Below are 13295 nucleotides of genomic sequence, written 5' to 3'. Positions count from 1 at the left end.
CTGCTGCTGCTGAGTCGCTTCAGTTGTGTTTGACTCTGTGCGACCCCACAGACGGCAGCCCACCAGGCTCCGCTGCCCCTGGGATTCTCCAGGCCAGAACACTGGAACAGGTTGCCATTTCCTTCCCCAATGCATGAAAGTGAAACGTGAAAGTGAAGTCACTCAGTCGTGTCTGACTCTTTGCGACCCCATGGACGGCAGCCCACCAGGCTCCTCCATCCATGGGATTTTCCAGGCAAGAGTACTGGAGTGGGGTGCTATTGCCTTCTCCAGGAGACATGCTAAAAAGGCTTTATTTTTTAATAGGATAAGTTAAAATTTTCAAAATTAAACAGTCATAAGCTTGAAATACTTGAGGTGATCAATAAAAATGCTATAAACATTATTAAAGCAGGGTAAAGATGGGACTTCCCTGGCCGTCCAGTAATTAAGACATCACTCTTCCACTATGGGAGGCATACATTTGATCCCTGTTCAGGGAACTAAATGGCAACTCACTTCAGTGTTCTTGCCTGGAGAAGCCCAGGGACAGGGGAGCCTGGTGGGCTGCCATCTACGGGGTCGCACAGAGTCAGACACAACTGAAGTGACTTAGCAGCAGCAGCAGCAGCAGGGAACTAAGATCCCACATTAAAAAATAGAAAAAAACAAAAAGGCAGGGTAAAGATTTTTTCAAAATATATTGCTTTCAGTTCCTTGTTTTAATGTTAAAGAACTCCTTTCAAGATCTAATAACAAATGAAAAGTTTACACCTCTGCTGCCCAAATAATTTCCCTATGTTTCCCAAATTTCTAATTATAGAAAGGTCTTGCTTAGTTAATAAGCCTTTTGTCTGGTATATTTACTTGTATATGTTCTAAATGATTGAACACGAACAACTGAGCTTTCTACTGAAACAATGACATTCTCATCTACAAAACTATGAAAACAACTGTTATATTATTTTAAAAGTCCCCCAAACAAAAAAAGTACAGCATTTAAATGGCTAAGAACTATTCAACTTAAAAGATTATTTTCATATTTTAAGAAGTCAGGCAGTTGCTAATATTCTTATATGTCTATTTTTGACAAAAACCTAAACCAGGAAATCAGAAGGGTCTGCCAAGAATAAACTATCAAAAAGAACTGAAAATATGACTTCGGAGAAATCACACTAAGATCTAGTTGCTAACAATTCTCAAACTATTGAGAGTCTCCCAGCCCAATACCATCTCATTTTTCCTCTATGATTACGACTATAATAAACACATTTCATTAAGTCTTAACCAGGCACAAGCTGATTCTGTCTCTAAGAATGAATATTGTTTTTAAAAGGACATGGTTAAAAAAAAAAAAGCAACTTAGGAAGGAAATTTTAATCAAAAGGAAAATACTATGGTCAAACTTCATCCAAGATTAAAAAAAAGAAGTACTGAATACAGTATTAGGGCCTACATTCAAACTTTTATCAAACTGATTTTTTACCAACACAGAAATTTTTTTATAAGATTAAAAATTCACTTATAAGTACAGCATAAAAAAGTTTTTGATAGTTCAAGAAGAATAATGGATGGGTAAAACAGATTTTTTTTAAAATTATGCATTTCAGCAGTTCGATCAAATTCTGACAAGAGAAATACATGACGTATAAAAATTTACATTACAACAATAAATACTGGGGAAACTAAACCAGTAAATATTTACCTGGATGGCAAAGCATAGTGGTAAAGTGAACAGACTTAAAATTTAGCTCTGCCACTTACTAAGTACACTGTCTTAGGCAAATTACTTAATCAATGTCAGCTATTAAATTGAAATAACAATACTTGCCTAGAAAGTAGGTATGATAATTAAATAAATTAATTCATATATAGTATTTATTATGTATTAAAAAGAAGAGACAACAATTTGTCGACCAAGGTCCATATATTCAAAGCTATGATTTTTCCAGTAGTCATGTATGGAATGTGAGAGGTGGATCATAAAGAAGGCTGAGTGCCAAAGAATTGATGCTTTTGAACTATGGTTTGGAGAAGACTCTAGAAGTCCCTCAGACTGCAAGGAGATCAAACCAGTCAATCATAAAGGAAATCAACCCTGAATATTCATTGGAAAGACTGAGGTTGAAGCTGAAGCTCCAATACTTTGGCCACCTGATGTGAAGAGCCCACTCATTAGAAAACATCCTGATGCTGGTAAAGACAAAAGGCGGGAGGAGAAGGGGATGACAGAGGACGAGATGGTTGGATGTCATCACCAACTCAATGGACATGGGTTTGAGCAAGCTCCAGGAGATGGTGAAGGACAGGGAACAAATTGATGTCTCTTCTTTTTAATACATAATAAATACTATATATGAATTAATTTATTTAATTATCATACCTACTTTCTAGGCAAGTATTGTTATTTCAATTTAATAGCTGACATTGACTAAGATGGTGACTACAGATGCTGTAGTCCATGGGGATGCCAAGAGTTGGACACGACTGAGTAACTAAACAACATAGTATTTATTACAGTAGATGGCATATTTGCCTTTGATATAATAATTATATAATAATGATATATAATAATATAAAAAAGATATATTTGGAACTATATATGGCAGAAAACTAATAATTTTTTATATACAAAATAAGAAAAATGGCATAAAGGCAAACAGAAATTAAGAGATGGAGGAGCAACTGAAGTGCAGGAATAATTCTGGAAAAGTAGCTTGAAAGAGCTGGCCTTGAGGAATGAGTTGGAAGCAAACAGTGATAAAAAGGTAAAGTAATCAGGGAAGGCAAATACAGCACAAACGAAAGTACAAAGGCCCTGATGGTTCAGATGGTAAATAATGTGCCAGCAATGCAGGAGACTCAGGTTCAATCCCTGGGTCAGGAAGATCCTCTGGAGAAGGGAACAGATACCCACGCCAGTATTCTTAACCTGGAGAATTTCATGGACAGAGAAGCCTGGTGGGCTATACAGTCCATGGGATGGCAAAGAGTTGAACATGACTAAGCAAATAACACACACAAATAGCTGATTCAATCTGCTGTACAGCAGAAACTAACACAACACTGTAAAGCAACTATACACTAATGAAAACTAATTTTAAGAAAAAGACATGAATGAACAGGAGTTAGGGAAACAAGTCATGTTTCCGGAAGCAGTCTGGTAGAAAAAAAAACAGAGAGAGAGATTTTGCATTAGGAGTACTGTTGAGAAGAAACAATGTCCCAAGAGAAAAGCAATACCATAAGAAAAAATCTTTCTGTTCTAGAACACAGTCCTAAGAGCCTATTTAAAACAGGAAAAATTTATTTCTTTCAAAGATTACTAAATGCCAAAAACAAGCAATTCAAGATTTTTATGAGCATATAAAAAAGAAAAGGAAGAAAAAGTTTTGAAGTGGCAAAAAAAAAATCTGATTCAACATCAAAACGTAGTCATGTAATAGATGAAAATGGCCAAATACTTTTCCATGAAGATAAAAAAGTAAGAAACTCTCTTATACAATATTAGCACAGTTAGAAATACAAACAGAAAACAGAGATATGGAAAAGATAAGGTTTGAGAACAAAGGTAAATAAAACATGAATGTCAGAGTCGAAGGAAAATAGGAAAAGAAGAATACATAACAGAAATGAAGATCAAAGAAAGAAAACATTAACAATATAGTAATGGAAATGAGATAAAGATATTAGAGAAGCTTAAAAAATTAAACATAAATGTGCAATTAAAATGAGAAAATGAAAGAAATGAAAAATAGACAGGCAATGTATCTTTAACTTGAAAGAAAACCAAAATACATAATAGTTAACAGGATCACCACACTGGAGTTGCCCTATTTACATAATTATAAAATAATCTAAAACAAAGGTACAGCTAATATACTTGTATATTTAAACAGCCATAGGAAAAAAGACAGACTGCATCTAAAAAAGCAATAGCTGAAACTGCCAATAATGAAAACTGATTAACAGTGAAATGATACCCAAAATGTACTTGAAGAAAATAACTGTCAATCTAGAATTCCATGTAAGTTAAATGTTAGTCACTCAGTCATGTCTGACTCTTTGGGACCCCATGGACCACAACCTGCCAGGCTTCTCTGTCCACGGAATTTCCCAGGCAAGAATACTGGAGTGGGTTGCCATTTTCTCTAGAATTCTATACCCTGTAAAATATCTTTTGAGAAAAGAGGCAAATTTTCAAGCAAACAAAAACTGAGTTAATCTTCATTAGAAGAAATTCTAAAGGATGTGCTTAAGGCAGAGGAATATGATCTTAGATATAAAATCAAAGATTCAAATTGCAATGAACAGCAAAAAATCAGTAAAATTTGATAAAATTAATGGATACTATAAAATCAAGATTAGTAATGTCTTCTAGGATCTCTGAACATAGTACGAAAATAAGGAACAATAGCATATGAGCTGGAATGTAAGTAGATGGGAGTTGAAAGTCTATTACATTCTTGTACTGATAAATTTTGTTAAGTATTTATATTTGTAGTCATTTACAGACTCACCATAAAAGAATATAAACAGGCTGCACTACTTCCAAATAAATACAGAAAAAATAGAACGGTTAAAATTTAAAAAAAAAAATAAGAGATAAGAACCAAAGAGAAGAAATAAAGGACATGACAAAATTTTTCAGTAAAATGGTAGGATTAAACTCATATATTTACCAGTAATTCAATCAAGTAAGTAAATTAATGTTCAAATCAAAAGAAGACAGATTTTTTTTTTAAACAACCAACTAAATTTACAGGCAATACATCTCTGAAAAAAGGATACAGAAAGCTTGAAATTAAAACATGGAGATAGATATGCTACGTAAACACTAACCAAATAAAAGCAGTTATATTAATGTAAGACAATCTATGCCTCAAGGTAAAAACATTACTAGAGATAAAAATATACTTTAATACAAAAGCTTTCATCCAAAATTAAAAAATTAAAAATTTGTGTACATCTAGTAATATAGCTTCAAAATATACCAAGCAAAAGCTGACAGAATTACATGAAGAGAGAATTTCATAATCATAGTTGGAAGCGTTAACACGTTTTCTTAGTAATTGAGAGAATCAGATGGAAACCTTACTAGGAAGGCAGACTTACACAGCATGATCAGCAGACTAGACTAGCTGGACTGCGATGAAGCACCGCACCAGCAACTAAAGACTGGATTCCATCCAAGTGCACATAGTATGTTTATAAAAATTGAAAAAGGAGGCAACATGGTAAGTCTTCTCAAATTCTGAAGAACTGGAATGTGCAAAATATACTTTGACCACTATGCATTTAGTTAGATAGAAGTAATAAAGAAAAGAGCCAGAAAACCTTTATGTATTTGGAAATTAAAAACTATATTTCTTACATAACTATGACTCACAAAAGAGCAGTATCATTTCCTAATGAAATTAATGAACTGGATAAAAATGAAAACAGTTCATAGCACAACTAAAAAATAAGAAGAGGGAAATTTATGTCCTTAAATGCATATAACAGGAAAATAACAAAGTCTGAAAATTAAAAAGCTAAGTATCCATCTCAGTAAACTATAAAAAGCATATTAATCTCAAAGAGAAAAAGAAGACAATATTAAACACAGAGTATAAGTCAAGGACATAAAAGTTAACATAAAGAATCAACAAACCAGAAGTTGGTTCTCTCAAAAGATAAACTTATGGTAAAAGTAATGAATTGGGGAGGGAGAAATAATTCATAAATAATATTAACACATTTTAAGAAATCCTACAAACATTAAACAGATAATAGGGGGGTATTAGGTACAGTTTCATGCTAGTAAGTTTGAAACTTTAGGTGATCTTATTAAACCTCAATCAACCAATCAAATGACTCTGCATAGTCCTATAAAGTTTAAAGAAACTGAATTGGTAACCTAAAACTATTCCTGCAAGTAAATCTCAAGCACAGATAGTTCAATGGTAAATTCAACCAAGCATCTGAGAAAAAAATAATTCACATCTTACATTTATTCAGAAAACAGGAAGAAAAGGTTAAATCCTACACATTTTACGTGAATTAGTCTAATAGGTATTAGTCTAATTAGGTATGTCATGAAAGCATAAAATATGCAGATTCTACCCTATCCATATTTATATAGGGCATAAGCCTATAAAATATAGGAGATCAAACAAGTCAATCCTAAAGGAAATCAGTCCTGAATATTCATTAGTAGGATTGATGCTGAAGCTGAAGCTCCAATACTTTGGCCACCTGATGCAAAAAGCAAACTCACAGGAAAAGATCCTGATGCTGGGAAAGGCTGAAGGCAGGAAGAGAAGGCGGGGAACAACACAGGATGAGATGATTGGATGGCATCACCGACTCAATGGACATGAGTTTGAGCAAGCTCCGGGAGTTGTGAAGGAAGGGGAAGCCTGGCATGCTGCAGTCCATGGTGTTGCAAAGAGTCGGTCACGACTGAGCGACTGAACAGCAAAAAAGGGAGTTTCTAGGCAAACAGGAAGTCTATTAAAGAAATAAATACAGCCCAACATTTTCTTAAAATACAGACTATACTTGAAGAAGAGCATACTAATATATCAAATACACTAAAAGTAGTTTTTGTTTCCTCCACCATAAGAAGTCTGAAAAATGCTTTGGATTCCCTAGACTTTCTTATGATCAGGCAGAAACTTCTTACCTTCTCTACTATGTTTTTAATGGAGCACAAGCCAAAAAACTTTGCAGTGTTTACTTCCTTATTTGTCCAACAAATCATCATCAGTGAAGTCAGCAGCAAACTGAATAACCCTGGAAGGAATGTTTATTAACTAAACACTGTTCCAGGCCAGTGAAGTGTAAAAAAAGTATGACTTGGCTTTAAGTCTCAAGCACAATTACTACCAATTTCCCTAAACTTGGTTCCTTCCTAGAGTCAGAAGGATAAGTTAACTGTCTGCAACAGCAGAGTTACACATGATTTTAACTTCTCTTAAATGAGTCTATTGCTAAACAGGCAGTTCTAAAACCTGTTTTTAGCTAATTACATAAAATTGCTGGTGGGTCTGTTGTTTACCTTAACAAAATATTAAATGCCATAAAAAGACTTAGAACATAAAGTTACTTGTGCCTTCACCTACAAAGTTAAAAAAATATAAACTGATTCTCAGAAATGGTATACATAACATATATATACACACACACACACGTATATACTTTCATTAGTAGCATTTTGATTATAAGAGATTATTACATATGTTCTATTTGTATATAGTCCAAAGTATATTCTATTTAAACACAGTAATCATTTATTTGAAAGTATCATCATCAATTAGATAAACAGTAACAATGCCTAAGGTTGAGAGGTAGGTTTGTTGTTATTACACAGTGAAGCTGGGAGCAATTCATTTTAACTTAACTTTAAATTTATAAACTCAAAGAAGGCACTGGTTCTGTTTCTCTAACTGTAAAATATTCAACCAAATCCTAAAGGAAATCAGTCCTGAATATTCACTGGAAGGACTGATGCTGAAGCTGAAGCTCCAATACTTTGGCCACCTGATATGAAGAGCTGACTCACTGGAAAAGACCCTGATGGCTGGGAAAGACTCAAGGTGGGAGAAGAAGGGGATGACAGAGGATGAGATGGTTGGATGGCATCACCAACTCAATGGACATGAGTTTGAGCAAGCTCCGGGAGCTGGTGATGCACAGGGAAGCTTGGCGTGCTGCAGTCCATGGGGTTACAAAGAGTTGGACACGACTGTGTGACTGAACAAGAACAACAACTCTGATAAGTGAGTGCCTAATAATAATGAAAGATAGTGATAAGATTAAAATATATGAAAAGAGGACCAGAAAAGTTTATTATTCTTTGTTTCTATTAAAGCAATAGGATTTCTATACAACTTTTTGCATCATTTCACAAGTTTTATACTGAGCATTAAGCTTTTTCACTCAGTGCTTCTGACTCCAAATGTGTGGGTTTTCTCTTTACACCAACCATTTCTCCAATTCTCTGATTCCAACTTGATATCCAACAGAGATTCAACTCAATTCTGACAGTATCTCCCTGGAGTTAAGTGTCAGATCTCTTAAGTTAAAGGACTTAGTCTGACAAGACTATGCTCGCTTCAAATTCCAATCGTAAATTCCATTCCACTGGTACTTGTGACCTACCAGCTGTAAATTGGGGTTTCCCACAGCACCCTTCAGAGTCATTGAGTCTAGAGTAATTACATAATTTAGGAAAGTAGTTACTATCACTGGTTTATTATAAAGGATTCAAATCTGAAACAGCCAAATGGAAGAAAACTGTAGGGCAAGGTACGAGGGTAGAGGGTGTGTGTGTGTGACTGGAAGTGTGTATAGCTTCATGTGTGTGTGTGGAAGTGTGTGCAGCTTCATGTGTGTGTGTGACTGGAAGTGTGTGTTTGTGTACCTTCCATATCCTTCATGCCACGCTCCCTAGCACCTCAATGTGTTCATCAGACTAAAGTAGTCTGAACCCCACTGTTCTGGGCTTTTGGGGAGATACCATCAGGTGGGCATGACTGATTAAAACATGGTTTTAGGTGACTGAACACCATCTTTGACTCTGCTTCACTCCCCAGAGATCAGGGATGGGGCTGAATTACATGGTTTGATCCTTATGGAGATCTGAAGTTACCTAGGGACTTCAGCACCAGTCATCTCAGCATACAAAAGACACATCACTCTGCAGATCCCAAGGGTTTTAGGAGTTGTGTGCCAGGAAACAGAAAAGACCAAATACTTATTTTTCATTATAACACAAGCATCTACTCTGTACTCTGTTACTATGACAGTTAAATTTTTTAAAAGCATTAAGACAGAGTTCCTTAAATAACAAAACACAAGACCTTAAATATTTAATTGGTATCATCCTCCAAAACAATTACCTTGGGAGATTATATTGTTAGGGGAAACACACACCCTGGTCAGGCACCATAGTAACCATCTGCATGAGTTATTTTACAACAGGAGGTCCTAGTAAAGAACATGGAATTAATAAGCTACCTACCACTCTTTCCCGGAAGAGTTCGGGAAAGGTCAAAAGGAGACCATGTGTCCCACCATCTCCCAGATTTCTCACTGGCATCTATCTTGGCTGAGCAATGCGTGTGGCCCCAGGAAGGACTCTGAGTCGAAATGATTGGCCAGAGACAACCCAGAAACTAATCCCATCACAATAAAACCTGAGCCTGCGAGCCACATGGCAGAGCGGTTCTCCTGGGTTCCCTTATCCTACTGCTCTCTGCCTGGGCGCCCCTTCCCAATAAAGTCTCTTGCTCTGTTGGCACATGTGTCTCCTGGGATAGTTCATTTTCCAGTGTTAGACAAGAGCCCACTCTCAGGCCCTGGAAGGGGTTCTCCTTTCTACAACAATATTATGCTCTAACATTCACATTTCTTTCAGAATCAGATCACAGGCTAGCCAAGAAAATTAGCAATTATGTAGCATTCACATTATACAGACAATGTTTCTAATACAAATGTCTTCATTATCAACTTATCATTATTAACTGTATACTAATAAAATTTTTTGGCTTATCCAAGCACTCCCCACCCCCAAATTGTATGTATGTATATATCAGGCGCTCAGCGGTGTCCAACTCTTTGCGACCCCATGGACTGTAGTCTGCCAGGCTCTTCTGAACATGGAATTCTCCAGGCAAGAATACTGGAGTGGGTTGCCATTTCCTCCTCCAGGATATCTTCCTGACCCAGAGATTGAACCTGGGTCTCCTGTGCTGGCAGGCAGATTCTTAACCATCTGAGCCACCAGGGAAGCCCCAAATTACACTATTAAAAAATGACAACTTGTTATCAACAAAAATATGTAAAGGACTAGGTCACTGGTACTGAAGGTAACATTAAAAGAATTTTTCTAAGTTGCTCAGTGCTAGTCAATGTTAGCATCTGTAAGTACATGGTTTTCCAAGATGAAAACTTAAATTTAGATACGTGAGTTCAAGTATGTTATTTGCTTATTTTTCAAGTTTCATTATCACGTTATGAACCTGTCTTAAAGAAAATAAGTCCCTAACTCAAGGAACTAAATCTTTAGAGTAAAAAGATGGGGGAGGAGAAGGGAAAAAAGAAAAGAAAACTAAGAACTGACATAAACTTATATATTCTTTAAAAAAAAAAATTCTGTTTCTTGTATATACTTAAAAATCGCCCTAATAACCAATCTAAGTTACATATTTATGACATACCGTTTACAGCTTTTTCAATCAATTCTTCACAGGCATCAAAATCACCCTTCAATACCAATTTATCATGCAGATCTGTTAACATTGGATGTTCCAGGGCAATCTTAGTTTTCTTTTGCAGTGATTCAAAGGCTTCTGTATAGTTATGTTGTCTAAAGTGTTTTAGGCAAAGACGAATAGCTTCCTGTTCACGGTACTACTGGAACACAAGAGAAGGTATGAAAAAAAGAGATCTGGTTAGTTATTACTTCAGGAAATAAGAAGTGACAATTACTAACCTAAAGTGAGCATTTTAAACATTAACTAAACATACTAAGCATAACTTAGCGTTGTACTAATCCTATTCATTAGTATCATTACTAATTCTACTATTAAATGGCAAAGCTGACGCTTAGTCAATTGTAATAACTTGCCAAAGGTCACAAAGTATATAGCAGAAAGATATTAAAGAGATGAAGATATACAGATATATTACTGGCATATTATTTCATGAAGATAAAAGATAACAAAAGATGAAACCAGGCCTAATTCTGAACTTTCAAGAAAAGAGCCAGAAAAAAATATTTATCAAATCTTACTTAAGATGGTAAAAATAATAGCTTCCAAGCTTTTTACTAATCGGGCTACAACGCTGGTACTGAAAGCACAGAAACCATTAAATACATGCTCTTTGTTCTTAGTAATAAGTTATTAGTTGAATGACAAATATTATCAAATGTTCATGTATTTCAAATTCACAAACAGGTTTTATGACTCAAAATCATCAGGGAGAAACTATTTAAGTTTCATAATTTTTTACCAACCCTGAGCTAATTCATTGATTAAATAGCTATAAAGTAAAAAAATCTCAATTAATTACAATCCAAAAAGAAATATTTAAAGTACTAAGTCTCTTCCCTAAAAAGACGAATGCCAAAAAATAAGATCACATATAGAATTTAAAAGAAAATTTAACTTCAAGTGTAAGTTATGACACAGGAAACAGACTTATGGACAAGGGCAGGGGAGAAGTGGGAGAGGGTGAAATAAATGGAGAGAGCAGCACGGATGCATGTACACTAACATGTGTAAATAGACAGCCAATGGAACTCGAACTGGGACTGTGTAATCACCTAGAGGGGTGGGAATGGGCAAAAGGGAAGAGGGAGATTCAAGAGAAGGGGGGACATATGTATACCTATGGTAATTCATGTTGATGTATGACAGAAATCAAACCAATACTGTAAACCAATCATCAATCAAAAATAAATAATTATTTAAAAAAAGAATAAGTTATAAGACTTCCACAAATTTCCTAAATAAGAATACAACAAACTGACATGGAACCAATGCATAATAACCAAATAAAAATATAATTTACTTGTCAGCATTACTGTTTAATAAGGCAGGAAAATTTACAAGACTCAAAATACTAATCAGTTTATAGTTTCTGATATTTTATTAATGACAGGTTACCAAAACACTTTTTCTTAAACACTATAGCAAGGTTTTCCCTCATCAATCAACAAAAGAATAATTTATATACAAACTAACTTGACATTAATAGCTTCATATGCTTGCTGCTAAGTCGCTTCAGTTGTGTCTGACTCTGTGCGACCCCAGAGACGGCAGCCCACCAGGCTCCCCCGTCCTTGGGATTCTCCAGGCAACAACACTGGAGTGTGTTGCCACTTCCTTCTCCAATGGATGAAAGTGCAAAGTGAAAGTGAAGTCACTCAGTCGTGTTCCACTCTTAGTGACCCCATGGACTGCAGCCTACCAGGCTCCTCTGTCCATGGGATTTTCCAGGCAAGAGTACTGGAGTGGAGTGGCTTCTAAATAAAGATTTACCTAACTATTTGGAACCATATTAAACAGTAATACCTTGTTATCATGCTGACTTTAATTTCTAAAGGTTTACAATAACACAGAGAACTTGACGAAAGAATGACCAAACAATTTTAAGTTCTCAAATACAATCTGTCCACAACGTGGGGGGAAAGGTGCAATCTCCAATTTCTCAAAGTATCAAGTGATTTGTGAATATATTAAAGAAAGCACATGTACATATCAGAGGCTAAAGAGAAAATTTTTACCAGTATCCTTACTCGTTAATTTTTTAAAAAAAGAACCAATAGAATTGAGAAGACTGTAAGTATCTGCTAAGTGCTGTTATATGTATAACACTGTAATTATCATTTTTAATGTTTAAGAATATCATCTCAACCTTGAAATAATTTAGAATATTACAGGTAATCCCAGAAAATATATTAAAAATACAGAAAAACAAAAACCCAGCATCTACTTTAAACTGAATATAATCAAATCCCCACAATAAATTAGTCAAACAAAAAGTTCCTCAATTACACTGACCAGAAAAGAACCGAAATTCTATTTTAAAAAAAAATCTTAGAAAGAACCTATATTGTTTCCCAACCTCCTAAGAGATAAGTTGACAGTTCAGTCCAAGAAGTCAGGAAGCAGTGATTAGATTAAAGCTTATCACTTCCCTAACGAGACACAGTCCTCCCCTCAACAAAAACATAGCCAAAAGAGTTAAATGGATATACATCAGAAACAAAGACGAAACATTAGAGGTATTCAAACACATGTAAGAATTAAAGATTTTAAAATTAAAAATATATATATAAATAAATAAATTTAAAAAAAAAAGACCCATTTCTTAATAATTTAAATTCATACTTCTCAGGTTGCATTTATTATATAAAATGACCTATGAATAAAATTATTAAATATTATCTTTATACTTCCTATAAGAATAAGATCACACTATTTATAGAAACTATCTCAAATTTTAGTTCTTTAAAAGGAAAAGTAAACACTGCTATTTTACTCGACATAAACACAAAGGAGGAATACATAAGAGCAATCCAGAACCACAGCTACCCCACTGAAAACTATGTATAAATGTTTCTATCAATACAGATTTGGTATATTAATGTAATAGCAGATTCTGGTGCCACCCTGCCTGCGCTGATGCACTGCCTGGAGCACTTGACAGCTGTGTGTCCTGAGGCAAAATACTTATCCTCTCTATGTTCTACTTCATCATCTGTAAAATATGGATAATAATTGTACCTATCTCATACAGTGGCAATGAGTGAATAAATGACA

General features: G+C 34.9%; 1 protein-coding gene across 1 annotated transcript in view; it reads right to left on the bottom strand.

Annotated features, from left to right (window-relative positions):
- MKLN1 (muskelin 1) overlaps window positions 1–13295 on the bottom strand; it is a 202018-nt gene that overhangs the window by 103475 nt on the left and 85248 nt on the right. Inside the window, exon 6 of the mRNA XM_052638533.1 lies at window positions 10185–10377. Coding sequence (XP_052494493.1) covers window positions 10185–10377 — 193 coding nt within the window. The remainder of the gene's footprint in view (window positions 1–10184; window positions 10378–13295) is intronic.

Source organism: Budorcas taxicolor, chromosome 4 (genome assembly GCF_023091745.1).
Source record: "Budorcas taxicolor isolate Tak-1 chromosome 4, Takin1.1, whole genome shotgun sequence".
Lineage (NCBI taxonomy): Eukaryota > Metazoa > Chordata > Mammalia > Artiodactyla > Bovidae > Budorcas > Budorcas taxicolor.
The sequence above is the reverse complement of the archived record's forward strand: the minus strand, read 5'-3'. Positions and strand labels throughout refer to the sequence as shown.